We start from the raw sequence: 13,445 nt of genomic DNA on the forward strand, positions 1-13,445 counted from the left end.
TGGTGACCCAATTTAAAGTTTGCCTTGTTAATATTGATTTTATTAAATATATCTCAGACTTAAAAAGCTTTGCACTATATAATTATTTACATGTAGATTAGTATAATCTAAAAAGAAAATGGCACTGGAGGAAGTTACTTAGGAAGTAAAGCTATTGTTTTCTATTTATAGTCAGGCATAGCATGCGAACAGCTAAGAAGGAAATTCAAAACATTTTGCATCACTGTCACAGATCTGTTTTGTTCACATTGGTTTTAACTATTTTTTATTTATTCTCAGATTGCTGTGTTTAATAACCAGTTTCAAAACTACAATACAGAACAGTTCTAGAGCAAGGTCTGCAAATAGTTTATTAGCACTACCTGTCAAATGAACAAGGACATGTTTCGTGGTTGCTTGCTTGCTTACTGGAAATGTTAGCTAAGATAAGATATGTTAGCTAGCTGGCTGGCTGGCTGGGGGATTAGGCAACTATGATAACGTTGGAGAGGTATTAATGATAAAATAGAATGTGACCCGATTCAAATAATTATATTTTGTATATCTAACCAAATGGTTCTTGAGGTCGAAAGTTTTTTTGGGGTGTACATGCTGTACTGTACAAACCCCAAATTTAAGGGTCGTATCTATATCGGCTTCACGGTAAACCCAGAACGAAGAATAGGACAACACAACGCCGGTCGGCACAAAGGTGGAGCGAAACGAACTAGTGGCAGGGGACCATGGTAAGCATGTTTAGTCTGTGAGTTATTAGACTTATCCGCCGATGAATTTTGTCACTCCATTTTCTCTTTTCCTTCCTCTTCTTTGTCTTCCTCTTCCATTTTCTTCTTCACAGGGAAATGGTTCTCATCATCCACGGATTTCCATCAGACATAGCAGCTTTGAGGGTAGGCCTAAGCATGTCTTCTGGGAAATTAAGTTGCACCCAGTTTTAAAACCAAAACACAACCACAGGGCTGCCAACTTTTCAAAAAACCTTGGAGTGAGATTTGGTGGGGCCAACCCAAATTTTGCTGCGGAAATTTTTGTTTGGCTCATTCAGCATTATGCCGTACAGTAAAAAAAACATACATCAGTGGTTCTCAGGTGTAGGGACCAGGCATGGACGGATTATGAACTTTCGGGCCCCTGGGCCCACATGTATTAAGGGCTCCCCACTAATTGTCGCACATGTGGAAGGGGGGGTTGGGGGTCCTCCCCCAGATTTCCTGTATTCTGGTGCATTTTGGGGATGGCCAATACTAAATTCAATCAAATTCATAGCCTACATCCTGATGTGTTGATATTGAGGCAATGATTCCATGCAAAGGCTTGGGCTTCAGGGCCCCCTGACACCTTGGGCCCCTGGGTCTGGGCCCGGAAGGCCCGTACAGTAATCCATCCCTGGGACCAGGGTCCCAGAGTTAAATTAACATTGGTATCTAAGGGATCTAGCCTACTAGTAGGACCATTGGCGTCGGATGCATTCTGAAAGTGGGTGGGACATTTTAGCAGGGGGTATGGGGGTCCTCCCCCAGAGAAAAAAAATTTTTAGACTAGATGCAATTTCCTGAATTCTGGTACATTTAACAGGTTATTTAGATACTTCTATATAACAAAATGAAGCCAGCCTACGAAATTAATAAAGAGGAAATCATGCATAATTTAAAAATAACTCAATATATAGGCTACTTGGCTACGCAATAAGGTTTCCATTATAGCACCGCGGACCTTCAATGAACGCATGAAAGGTTTGTTTGAAATCCCAACACTCTTTCAACTACATACGTAATAGTGATCATCAAATACCTCCCCAGATTTCAGTGCCCATCAGTCCCAACATTTAACAATATAATCAAACAGTCCAAAAGTAAATTAAATATCAAACTAAACCGAAAATGTCATGCTTTTGAAGGCCTACCAGTATGCCGCTCCAAGAAACGCATGTCTCAAAATAAAACTCGCATAAGAAATAAAGGGCTGTCTCGAATACAATCCTGCCCCTAAAGGCCTGTACTTTGTCTTAAGACCCCGCCATAATTTGAGGATTTACAGTATCTAAGTAGACAAACTGGCTTCAGATATCCAACAGAGTGAATCTGAGAGATTGTGCAGTCGCTGTGGTTAGTGACGTGATGCTTTTAATGGGGAGTTTTACATAGCCTAGCGTAAACCTATAGGTTATTATTTATTTGGCATACCTATAAGGCTTTTTACCTTATCAAAAGTGAGGGGGGATGACTGATCTCTTCAACTCTGCGGGGATTTGGCTTGTCACTGTGTGTGTGACAGAAGAGGAATGGGAGAATCGTGTAACAAAAAAAAAAAAAAAAAGTTTATGAGCCGATTTACGTGCAAATGGGAGAATCCAATGAAAATGACAATGAAGCACTAAACAGATGCTGAAAACAGCAGTGGTATTTCACACGGCAAAAGTGGGGGTGTCCAAACTAACAATTTTAAAAAGTGGGTGGGTGTTTTGTAAGAATTTAAGAGTTTGTATATTTTAACTTTTAAATGCATCAATCAGGTGCACTTTCAAAATAAATTCAGAGGTCAGACTTGCTTATTTTTATGGAAATATTTGTGCTATAGCCTAAGCTATTTTGCACTTCAGAATTATAACCATGCACACACAGGTGGAATAGTTATGGTGATATTGCAATAAGTTCACAACCACAAAAACATATGCTACATTTCACAGTTCAGAAATGTTCAAAAATGTCTGTACATTTCAGCACTCCATGAAATTATGCAGAAGTGGTCACCTGTGTTATTAAGCTAGTTTATTTAAGATAATATATTGGTCATTGTAATAGCCATAACCTGACAATATAAGAACCATGATAGTGGGATAATCTATGGCTGAGCAATTTACAAAAATTTATGTAGGCCTACTGACAAATAGTTTACTACAATGAGGCTATGTAGAAATGTGTTGCAATTTCAAAACCGGATTACTCAGGAACCACTTATTGCACATAGGCATGCTTTATATCCTCGTATTCGGTACGTTTGATGTTTATTGTGATATTGGGTTTGCCACGTGTTGTGTGAAGGGTTAGTGGAATATTAAACCGAGAGTAATGGGTGTGCACTGTGTGCAAAATGCAAATATGATTAGCCTAAATTGCACGTCGGTTCAATGTTAATTTTCTCATGAACCATTTATCACAGCAACTTGGCGCTAATATCATTGGAAAGCTTAGATTCCGCATGTGTGACCTGATGTGTGATATCATATGTATAGGTTTAGTTTAGTTGAACCTCATCTGCTAGGTATTTGACCTACCAGGTGTATACTTCAGCGTGAAAAATACTCAATAATACTCAAAACATACCTAAAGCCGGGGAAATGCGGGGGGAATGCGCCTGGGATGGCTTCTGAAGTAGCATTGCAAATGAGAGAAAATTTAGAAAAGTCCACAGACAGGGGGTGCTCTTGAACCCTCTCACCGTCTCTGAAAGCATAATCGTGGCTCAACAGGTAGATCTATAGATAGGCTAAACTAATTTTTCAGGCATCTGCGTGAGAAATCGGGGGTGTGGCGTGTGAGTGTGTGAAACTAATCAAATGCGTGTGTCTCACGGCCAATGCGTGAGAGTTGGCAGCTATGCAACCATAAGTTTAATGGTTGAATGTTTCCAAGTACTTAGAAAATGCATGTTGTTTCTCTAAACTATGATATGATGCTTAGTTGTGTTAAAACGGTCTACATTGACTCACTTTTGCAGTTGTATTATTTTGTATTTAAGTGCAAATATGTCAGTTTTTCATCAAATAAGCTGACGTGTCCATCTCTGCATCCTCCACCACCTCCTTTGTGCCAGTTTGAGTGGGCATGGCAGCACCCTCACTTCTCGCGCCGGCTGTCGCATGTGGCCAAGCGGGTGCGCCGTGAGTCCAGCCTGCAGTTTCACTGGCGTGTGGTCTCCCATATGCTGCGTGTGGCACCGTGGAGCCGGCTTCCACTCACTGTGCGCTGGCTTCGGCCGGAGTACCACCTCAACTTCGATGCAGCGCTCTGGCCGCCCCCGCACATGCCCATCACCTTCGGGGGCGTTCGAGCGAAGAAGAAGCGTCCGGCCTCAGAGGCATGCCAGGAGCAAGGAGAGGAGGAAGAGGGCAGAGTCAAGGAATGCTGCAAGCTCTGTCTGGAAACTGTGAAGGTGAGGGTGAACTGTTTGGCATTCAAAAGGGTGCCAGCTGGTCTGTGCAATTCCTCTTCTAACACAATTCTTCTTCATAGAGCATACAGCTGAAAGGAACTCAGGAGAACACAGCATGCAAAACCCATAATCTCACAGAATAGTTCATACTGGCTCTGAAATATGCAGACCCTGAAAATTGCAGTGCGCTGCTGGGTGTATTGTTCCCCTTTGATATCCACTCTGGCAGTAATGTCTCAGTGCTTTTGTGTTGTAGACGTGGTGCTCTTGTCTTGTGAAGACTTTCGGTGGATGGCTGTTTGAGACTCCATTGCCCTCTGCAGGCCGTAAAAGATGGCTACTGGTTAGATAGAAACCTGCCATGGAACTCAGTCTTTGTGAGCTTTTTCAGTGTTTGAAAACAACTCCCCTCACTCACTGTCTCACATATATACACACACACATACACACACACACACACTGCACTCTGGGATTTTAGCGCAAATTGTGTGTACGACAGTCCTTCAGCACTCTTCAGCAGTCTTCACTGTTGAACTATCAGTGAACTGTCATGTGTTCACTGTGCATTGTGGGGGGCTGTGATCACGTGTTATGGGGAGTTGGAAAAATCTGTTGTGAGTGACCGTATAACAGTGGCCTTCATAACCGTCTGTTTCCTGTCAGTCTTCAGATAAAGTGTCCTGCTTCCTGCCATCATGTGACATGGTTTGTCATCTGATCTGCCTGGCCCAGCACTTCCTCAAATCGGAGCCCGGCCACCTGCTGCCAGTAGAGGGCAGATGTCCCGTCTGCAACCGCTCGGTGCTCTGGGGGAACCTCATTTGTCACAAGAACGGTTGCTACGGTGACCTGGAAGAAATGGCCACAGTCCCATCCTCCCAGGTATTTACATGAATCTCTTAAAGTAATCAGACAGGGGGCAGCTTTTCAGTGAGTGACATGATAATTTCCATGTCATCTGATTGGATCATTTTTGCCTATTCATGATTTAAGCTAGAAAAAAATGGTTCTCTCCCAATATCGGTGGGAATGTGCCTGAATAACAATATGGAGGAACCTTTCCCAGAAGCTCTGCTTAAAAAGTTGTGTATTATTCGCTTTTGGCTTAAAGTGGAGGATTTAGTCTGTCTGGCTTACAGTTGTGAACATGTGAAGCTGTACAATAAGTACATTATGCCTTTACTTTTGTTTGTAAGTTCCATAATTTAAGGTCTCTTTTTTTCCAGGGCCCTTGCATTGATGAACTGCAAACATGACCAGTGTCTTCTGCTCTCAGTAACATTTATGGAAGTAGTTGCTAAATGATCACTCATCAACAGTTGGCCTACAGATATCCATTGATCAGATAAAAGGGTTGGGTTTGGAAACTGTTGCGGTTGTGCTTTTGGCATGAGGTTAGGTAATGAAGGCAGAAGTCAGAGGTCTTGTGATTTTTGGTCAAAGTTCCTGTCATCACAAATGTTACTACATTTGCGGGTATGTAGACCACAGTAGCAAATTCCGGCTAAGGCGTGAGAACCCAATAAGACCAGTGTGGGGAAAAAACAGGCAGGGTCACAAGACTTTTAAAAACTTAACCATGAACACATCAGTACAATTTGTATTATACTTAAGAATATTTATATATGTTTAATAAAGCTGTGTGTAATGAATTTGATGTTATGTGTGAAGAATTTAATCTTTCCAGGGTAGACTAGATAGTGTCATGTGACTCTTATGTCGATACTGTCTGTCATGACACATGAACTCTAACCCTAACCCTAACCTCTATCCCTAATCCTAACTCTAACCCTAACTCTAACCTGATGGTAATTTTGATACCATAGATTTAATAGAGACCCAGTCAGAACAATAGTATGAAAAATCAGGAACAGAGTTTATTTACAATGATGCGCATCAAGGGAGAGACAGCATGACTTCACCTAAAGATCCATCAGCTGCTCTAACTAGACAAGGAAATAGTTAGGGTTTAAGTATCCTTCCAGACTGACAGGAGATGGCGTTGGTCATCCCATCTCACGTGGACTACACTGAATCAGACTCTGATTAGTGGCAACCTGGCAATCCGGAGCAGATAGCTACTGACGCACCCATGCAGAACAGTAAAACACTGCAAAGTCATAATATTCCCGCTTATCTCTAAATACAGTCACACATAGATATACACAGGGACAGTACAGATATCATACAGTCATTATAGAATCATACTTTTAGTATCAAAGTGACCCACTAATGATAAATGCAGAACATTAAACCATTTATTGGAATATTGGACATAAAGCAGAACATTAAACCATATATTGGAATATTGGATATAATGCTCTATTCCACTTTCTCTCAAACCCTAAACCTAACCCTAATCTTAACTTGTTATGACAAAAACCGAATGACAGAAGCCTTATGTCATAAATGTTTAGTTGTTTATGACAGGTTCATGACAGTGTGACATGTCACTCTTATGTCAATACTGTCAAGTAAAGTGTAACCGAAGACTCTACTGCTTTTGTTTGATGTTTCATATCTGTAATGTAATATTTTTTCCTGTTGTACCTAACTCATACTTAATGTCCAAACTGTGTTATGAACCAGACCATGACTTCTCTGTACCGTTACATCTCGAGAAGTGGTCTTTCAAGGCCATGGTGACCATCCAAGCCCATTGTTCAGCCATCTTTAGGATAGAGTTGGGTATGAGGGTTACAGCATAACATATAGTATGTCTTCTTTAATGTTACAGTTCATTAACAAGACATTAGACATTAACATTAGACACAACAACCTTGAGTTAGGTTCTGTCATAGTTAAAATTCAAATGTTCACAAGGTTCCCACAGGTGCTTGAAATTCATTGTTAATGTGCAGTGTTTCTGAAACTTTTACAGACCAGGACCCACTTTACAAATAAAACGGACCACCTCTCCCTAGGTTCCATTTTGAAGGAAAGAAAAACCACAATAGACCTACTTTAACAGTATAGTTATAGTATGTATGGATGAATGCTTTATTCCAAAGTGATGAATATTACCAAAGTTAAAAGTCTCCTGTTAGGATAAGTTAGGGTCACATGGTAGGGATAGCACTGATTAACAGGCTGGGCTTCAGTGATGTCACTGCGACTAATTGGGTAAAAGTATACTACTACAATTAGGAGACAATGAGATACTTGGTTTGAGGACTGAGGAGCAGGGCCTAGTTTCTCCCTCCTTTGTAGCAACATTTGTGTGATCAAGGCGCCACGTCACTATTCGATCAAATTAGCGCTGCGCAGATCTGGCTAAACGGAGTATGTATGTTTGTATTGAAAGATTGAGCCAGATCTGCGCAGCTCTTCAAGGTGGAATATGCCCGCTTATTTGACAATACCAGACCAGGAAGCCATGGAATTTTCTTCCTTTAAGATACGTCTTGTTATAACCTCTCTGTACACTTTCAAAGTTTACAATACTTTGGTTAGTAAAAACCCTCACCATACTACCACAGAAGTGTAATTATATTTTGAGCATGGTATAAAATAGTGACGTGGCACCTTGCCCTGTTAGCATCACTGTAAGCCCATTCAGTGACAATGCAAATAAACGTTCTTGCTCAAAATGCCACCAAAAAGTAATTTTGCTCTCAATCAAAAGTTTGAAGTTGTTAACTATTGTAAATAGACCCTAGGTTGTTTTTACTCCGGAGTTACACTTTAAGGCATGCAGAAATACAATCTGAAACGGTATCATCAGGTGGGAAAAAGATACAGATGATTATCATCCGCATAGCAGTGACAAATCCATGAGAGTAAATGATCTCACCCAAGGAAATGATGTAGGCTACAGAAAAGAAGGGACCCTAATTCTGATCCATGAGGCACACCTGTGGTGAGGTTATGAGATTTTGATACCTGTCCTTGCCAAGACGCTGAATGAATGTCCTTTAAGGTAGGATTCAAACTCAGTTGTTACATGGCTCTTCATAATGCTGTAGAATGCTCCATTCACTTGAATGCTTTTGTGTTGGGGTCCTGTTCGACCTGTCGGGACTTGTTTTCCTATAATGACCGGCGGACAATACATTATCCCTATGTAAAAGCTTTCCCAGCTCAGATAATGTAGTTGAGAATGTCATGGTTTACAGTATCAAAGGCTACAGCTGATGACTGAGCAGAGAGGCCTTAGCTACTTTTAATGCTTCAGTCACAGACAAAAGTGCAGTTTCAGTAGAATGAATGCTCTTGAAACCAGACTGCGTATAGAGTTTAATAGGTTGCTCTGAGAGGAAGTCAGAAACTTGCTTGAACATCAATTTTTTCAAAAACCTTTGACAAGACAGTAAGAAGGGAGACAGGTCTATAGCTCTTCGCACAATATTTTAGGGGTTTAACGGTACACAAAAATCACGGTGTGTACCTCGGTTTTGAAGTCACAGTTCAGTGTGTACCTCGGTTTTTGAAGTCACAGTTCAGTTAATTTTCGGTACAGTGGGTAGGCCTACTGGTAACCTAAAATTCACTGACAATATTGTTGATGTGCAACAGGAATAACATTTTGAAAAGGTGTCAAATGTTTTTTTGACATTAATTGACTGACATATGGTCCGACACTAAATATATTTGCGTGGTAATTTGAGTTTGAAACATGGTCCGCAAGCAAAAAATTACCCTGTTGATCACTGTTAATAGGCTGCATTTGGGACATTCGGTACACATCTGTATTGAACCTAACGTCCTGTACCTAAACAATCCAGTATTTCATCACACAATACTCATTTAACTATTTTCATCAAAAACATCACATTTATTAGTGTTTCTGAAACTGCCTATGCAGAAGTTGTGAGTATGTATGTGAGTTGTAAAACCAAACAGTATTATTTGAATTGTAATAGTCCTGACTATCCAGACTTCAACAAGCTGACAGTTTTGCAACACTGCCTAGCTACACCAGTTAATGCTTGATTTATGTTAAAAAAAATCAGTGTGACTGATAGCCTGGCTAGCACCACCACTTCTCAATGAGACGTGGTCTGGGAACCAAACGTTCATTTTCTCGTATTTGAAAAAAATGCCCAGATCCGTTTATTGGGTGCCACGGATGTCTATCAAATCGCCTGTGCATAGCTCATCATCGCCTTGCTTTCCCACCTGTTCTGTGATTGGTTCCCTATCTCAGGCGAAAATTTGCTCCATGGTCTCCAGGCTGCCTTAGCAGCGTGAATCAAATCGCGCGCAAGGCAGCATGGGAACACCCAGGCTATGTGACTGATGAAATAAGGTGGAATACGATAAGTAACATAACTAGGCTCAAACGTTCAAGACAAAGTTAGTTAAAAAACAATCAAAGGAAACCTCTAATTACACAACAAGCAAGGTGCTAGCAAAGACTACACTACTTCTGCTAGCTTGCGGACCACCAGTACTACACTTTTAAGAAACCCTGTAAACTGGGAACCCTGATAGTTGACATGAAAAAGCCATTAATGTGAATGTGACACAGAAGTGATACTAAAGGTTGCAGTCAGCGTGTTTTTCTTTTCTTTTTGAAAGTCAGAAAATGCAGTGTCATCACAGCATTAGGATCCAGGTTTCAGAATTCTCCTAAACACAGGGTCACTACAACATTTAGTAGGCCTAATCCACGTCAAAGCAGAGAAGTTAAAAGTTGTTTTTATTTATTTGTTCAAAAAGTACAAAACATATATTTTGATATGATTACACACAGTGTGGTTACATGTGCAGAAAAATCGGATTAAAGCACCAATCGGAGTATTTTGTTGTTATTTTTGTATTGGTATCCAGAGCATTACAGAAAAATATTCATCATTAAAGACACCTTGCATCCTGCCCAACAACTGTACACTCAAAGTCCAATCGGAGTATTATCAGAATTTTATAATAGGCCGGCCTACTCCAATTGAAAATGGATGAAAATGAAAAAACAATGAAAATCTTGTGTTTCACAACAATGTAAAGTTCCATAGAACATTATAAACTCCAACTGTAATCAGAGTATTTGGTTACATAATCAAATTGATATCAAATACTCTAGGTTATCTTCTCTGATTTCATAAAATTGGAGTTCAATCGGAGAACTCTGTTTACATGACATGATTTTTAATCTGAGTAAAATCTGATTGTTTGTTTGCATGTAACCGCACTGACAGATTGACCATAAAAGGCCAGAATCACTACTACATAATATAGCCTACTGAATGTTAAGTTTAGTAGTAGTCCTACAACAATCTTACAAGTATGTTGTTTTTGTAGTTTATATTTCATCAGCTTAAGTGAAGTCAGTGAGAGAAAGTCACTGTCTCAAGAATATGGTTAATTATTTTTCCTTTTAGGGAAACAATGTAAGAATAAAGTATAAAAATAAGTATCAAAATGTAAAATGAAGTGTAGGCTAGTGTATAGAAATCAATGTATCCTTGGCAACAGTCTTATCCATCGCTTGGGCTCTCTCCCTCTCTGTCTTCTCTTCTCACTTCGGGGGCTGGAGGTGCGTTCACAGTGATCACAGGCTGGAAGAGAGCAAACACAGAAGCCACTGAAGCTGATAAAACAAATTAAGATATATCACTTAATTGAAAACTGTTGTAAAATGGGGGGTGGGGGTGACTGTCAAATCCAAAAGTTCTTCAGCTATACTTGCAGGGCCCAGTTGATGGTGGCTCTAAGTGTTATGTTTAGATAACTTCCCTTTGGGAACACCTGTTTACAGCAGTTGTTATCAAGTGAGTTATGTGAGGTAGCCATAGGTCAGCGTGTTTGTGTGAATCGCAGGTACAGTATAAGGACTCACCATAAAACCGGCTGGCGAACAGCACTGGATGACTTTGCAGCAGTAGGTCGCCAGTGTGATAGAGATGCCGAGAATTGTGGCCATGACCACTTTGATCTCAGCGGAATAATGGTCCTCAACCTGCTGTCAGGGTGGAACAAAAGTAAAGAGAATGAATGAATGGTTTGACTAATTAAAGGTTTTACTTTCTGCAAATGTTATGCAGCATAATATCTTTTCCCCCCATCACTATAGTTTTGCGTTTCCTTGGAATATCTTTGAGCATTTTACTTTTTTTTTTTTTTAAAGGCAACATATAATTTACATATATATAACATATAACATATATATATTTCCAGATGTGAGTCCATAAATCTTTGTAGAAGAAGTTCTCTTCTCTAAACACAAGCATTTATTTTGCTCACCAACAACATTGTACATGCTTCGTGTACAGCTCTGTTAACCTCATCATGTGTCAAATAACGGCAATCTTCATAAGAGTGCACGTGTACTGATAAGCCAAGCATACACAGGAAGGTGACTCCACAGGTTATGCTGGTGAAAACCTGGAGTCCCAAACAGGCCCTAAGCTGGATAGAAATAAGAGCGAAAATAACCATTATGTGCACTCTCTTTCTTATTGCAATGAGCTGCATGCACTATGAAACATGATGTACCCAAATTTACCTTAAATTACCCCTGAAAACATACCAAAACCATTTCATTTATATTAAGTGGCCTCTAATTTTACATTGAAATGGCTTTTTAAGATATGAGTGTGAAACCCCTTAAAGAGGTAATTAAGGACAATTTTATTTTATTTTAAGGTGTTGGTTCAGGGATTCAACCTTCAACCTGCACATTTAAAAACTAGGCTTAATTATAGAAGGGTTTTAAGGTCAAAAGTAAGGCATTTATAAGGGGTGAGATTAATGGGTTTTGTTTTCTAGTGATGCTCTGCGAATAATTTGCCAAAACTTACTGTGTGTAGGGAAAGATTCTGTGCTGCAATGGCCACACTTCCAGCAATAATAACCTACAAGGAGAAATTGTGTTACTGTTCAGTCTAATTTTATAAATACTATTCTAATGCTACAGGCAGGCTTATGTCATCCCACATAAACTTACAAAGATTCCATTTATGATTTCCATAGTACTCCACCCGGGTGACCAATTGAGGAGACCGGCGTTCACCAGGAAGAATGCGAGTACAATCTGAGTGCACTGGACAGTGACACGCGCGCTTTTATTAAGCCTCAATGGGAATTATATGACAGTAATTTTACAACCTAAGGCATCTGTGCTTAGTAGCTATTCTACACACATTAACTGAAACTACACACCCCAAGTGCTTTGGGTTCTGACTCCAGATATTTCTTTTTTCGGTTCGGGTCCTTTTGAAATGTCACTTGAACTAGCGGTCCTGCGTTGCTTGAAGCTGAAGATGAATTTGGGTTCGACTCTGCAACGCGCGCCGTGCCGGTTCCATGTAGTAAGAAACAAATGGAATCATTGTCAAATAAAACATGGAAATCCTAGATCTGTGCTAATCTGATTGAAACTGATAACCTACATTTATTTTAGTGATTTCGTAACAGAGAAAATAACTTGCAACCAGGCTACCACAACACATAGCCTAGTCCACGCATGATATTACAACACTAAATCGCGTTTTTCCTATTTAGCCTAACTCATGCACATTAAAATGTAGGTCTAATCCTAATGTTACTAATGTTAGCTTTCTAAGAATAAACATGATTTTACCCTCCATCTCGCGTTTGTTGATGTAGTTGCCTTCCTATTCCCGAAAACAACGCCCTTTTTGGGGGACTGTTAATGTCCCCCAAGTAGAACAGAGCTCCTCCCAGCACCGATCTGCACACTAGGGGTAGTCAACTCAAGAATGAAAGTTTTCAGCATCCACGCAGTATCCACGTGTTCATTCAGGACAAAGTTATAACAGTTATAAAACAGACACTTAAAACAAGTGTTTTTTTAACGTTAACGTTAGGGTCCCTTGCAATTTATTTTAACAAAAATGCAAATGCCTTATTAAAACAGACAATGAAAATATTTCCCAGTGTGTAGCCTAGCTGTGGACAATTAATATATTCCCTTAATTTGAGGACTGGCTTTAAATAACCTTACAAAGACTAAAACTTTCAATGTTTGCTAAAAGAAAAATATGCTATTTATTAACTCAAACTAATTGGCCTTGGCTCATTTCCTGTGAAGAACATAAAAAATAACCTATTTTCAATGACTGCACATGGTACACAAAGTGTAATAATTGTAGGTGCTATGTACCTTAACTGTGTCCTCCTTCTAACTGGGCCTGCTGTGTGTGTGTGTGTGTGTCTGTGCGTTTCTGCACCATACCCAAAAAAAGTTACAAAATTGTTACTTTTCAAGCACTTTCACCTGTTCTGATTAAGTTCTAAGACATAAGCATCAATAATGATCAAAAATCTTGCTTTTATTTTTTTACCTTTTTTATAATTATATTTCCTTGTTTTCTCACACAAAAAAAACTAAA

At 39.7% G+C, this 13,445-nt stretch overlaps 2 protein-coding genes across 8 annotated transcripts; one reads left to right on the top strand and one right to left on the bottom strand.

The window, feature by feature from the left end:
- Positions 1-40: 40 nt before the first annotated feature.
- Positions 41-5,809, top strand: slx1b (SLX1 homolog B, structure-specific endonuclease subunit). 2 transcript variants are annotated; one of them, XM_048236141.1, is made up of 5 exons: positions 41-725; positions 839-890; positions 3,814-4,152; positions 4,409-4,529; positions 4,816-4,945. In XM_048236141.1, exons 1-4 carry the CDS (start codon positions 553-555, stop codon positions 4,502-4,504), a joined length of 660 nt encoding a protein of 219 aa, XP_048092098.1. In that variant the 5' UTR covers positions 41-552; the 3' UTR covers positions 4,505-4,529; positions 4,816-4,945. The 2 variants fall into 2 exon arrangements, with proteins under 2 accessions (XP_048092098.1, XP_048092096.1); XM_048236139.1 differs by lacking the exon at positions 4,409-4,529 and adding an exon at positions 5,379-5,809 and having other exon boundaries at positions 171-725; positions 4,816-5,034.
- A 3,967-nt stretch (positions 5,810-9,776) lies between these two features.
- On the bottom strand, positions 9,777-13,207 carry LOC125289374. 6 transcript variants are annotated; one of them, XM_048236149.1, is made up of 7 exons: positions 12,674-13,207; positions 12,253-12,371; positions 12,038-12,133; positions 11,892-11,945; positions 11,335-11,499; positions 10,931-11,050; positions 9,777-10,649 (listed from the first exon to the last, which is right to left on the bottom strand). In XM_048236149.1, exons 1-7 carry the CDS (start codon positions 12,678-12,680, stop codon positions 10,569-10,571), a joined length of 642 nt encoding a protein of 213 aa, XP_048092106.1. In that variant the 5' UTR covers positions 12,681-13,207; the 3' UTR covers positions 9,777-10,568. The 6 variants fall into 6 exon arrangements, with proteins under 6 accessions (XP_048092106.1, XP_048092105.1, XP_048092109.1 ...); XM_048236148.1 differs by having other exon boundaries at positions 10,931-11,053; positions 12,674-13,200; XM_048236152.1 differs by lacking the exon at positions 11,335-11,499 and having other exon boundaries at positions 12,674-13,206.
- Between the last annotated feature and the right edge of the window lie 238 nt (positions 13,208-13,445).

This window comes from Alosa alosa, chromosome 24 (genome assembly GCF_017589495.1).
Source record: "Alosa alosa isolate M-15738 ecotype Scorff River chromosome 24, AALO_Geno_1.1, whole genome shotgun sequence".
Taxonomy (NCBI): Eukaryota; Metazoa; Chordata; class Actinopteri; order Clupeiformes; family Clupeidae; genus Alosa; species Alosa alosa.

What these genes read in the sequence shown, in the direction of transcription:
- slx1b (XM_048236139.1), top strand. Translation starts at nt 553, where the DNA reads ATGGTTCTTGAGGTCGAAAGTTTTTTTGGGGTGTACATGCTGTACTGT. An exon ending in CAGACATAGCAGCTTTGAGG is followed by an intron (nt 891 to 3,813) that starts GTAGGCCTAAGC and finishes CCTTTGTGCCAG; the next exon opens with TTTGAGTGGGCATGGCAGCA. An exon ending in CCACAGTCCCATCCTCCCAG is followed by an intron (nt 5,035 to 5,378) that starts GTATTTACATGA and finishes CTTTTTTTCCAG; the next exon opens with GGCCCTTGCATTGATGAACT.
- LOC125289374 (XM_048236148.1), bottom strand. An exon ending in AGAATCTTTCCCTACACACA is followed by an intron (nt 11,500 to 11,891) that starts GTAAGTTTTGGC and finishes ATTTCTATCCAG; the next exon opens with CTTAGGGCCTGTTTGGGACT. An exon ending in GTTCGCCAGCCGGTTTTATG is followed by an intron (nt 10,650 to 10,930) that starts GTGAGTCCTTAT and finishes GCTCTCTTCCAG; the next exon opens with CCTGTGATCACTGTGAACGC.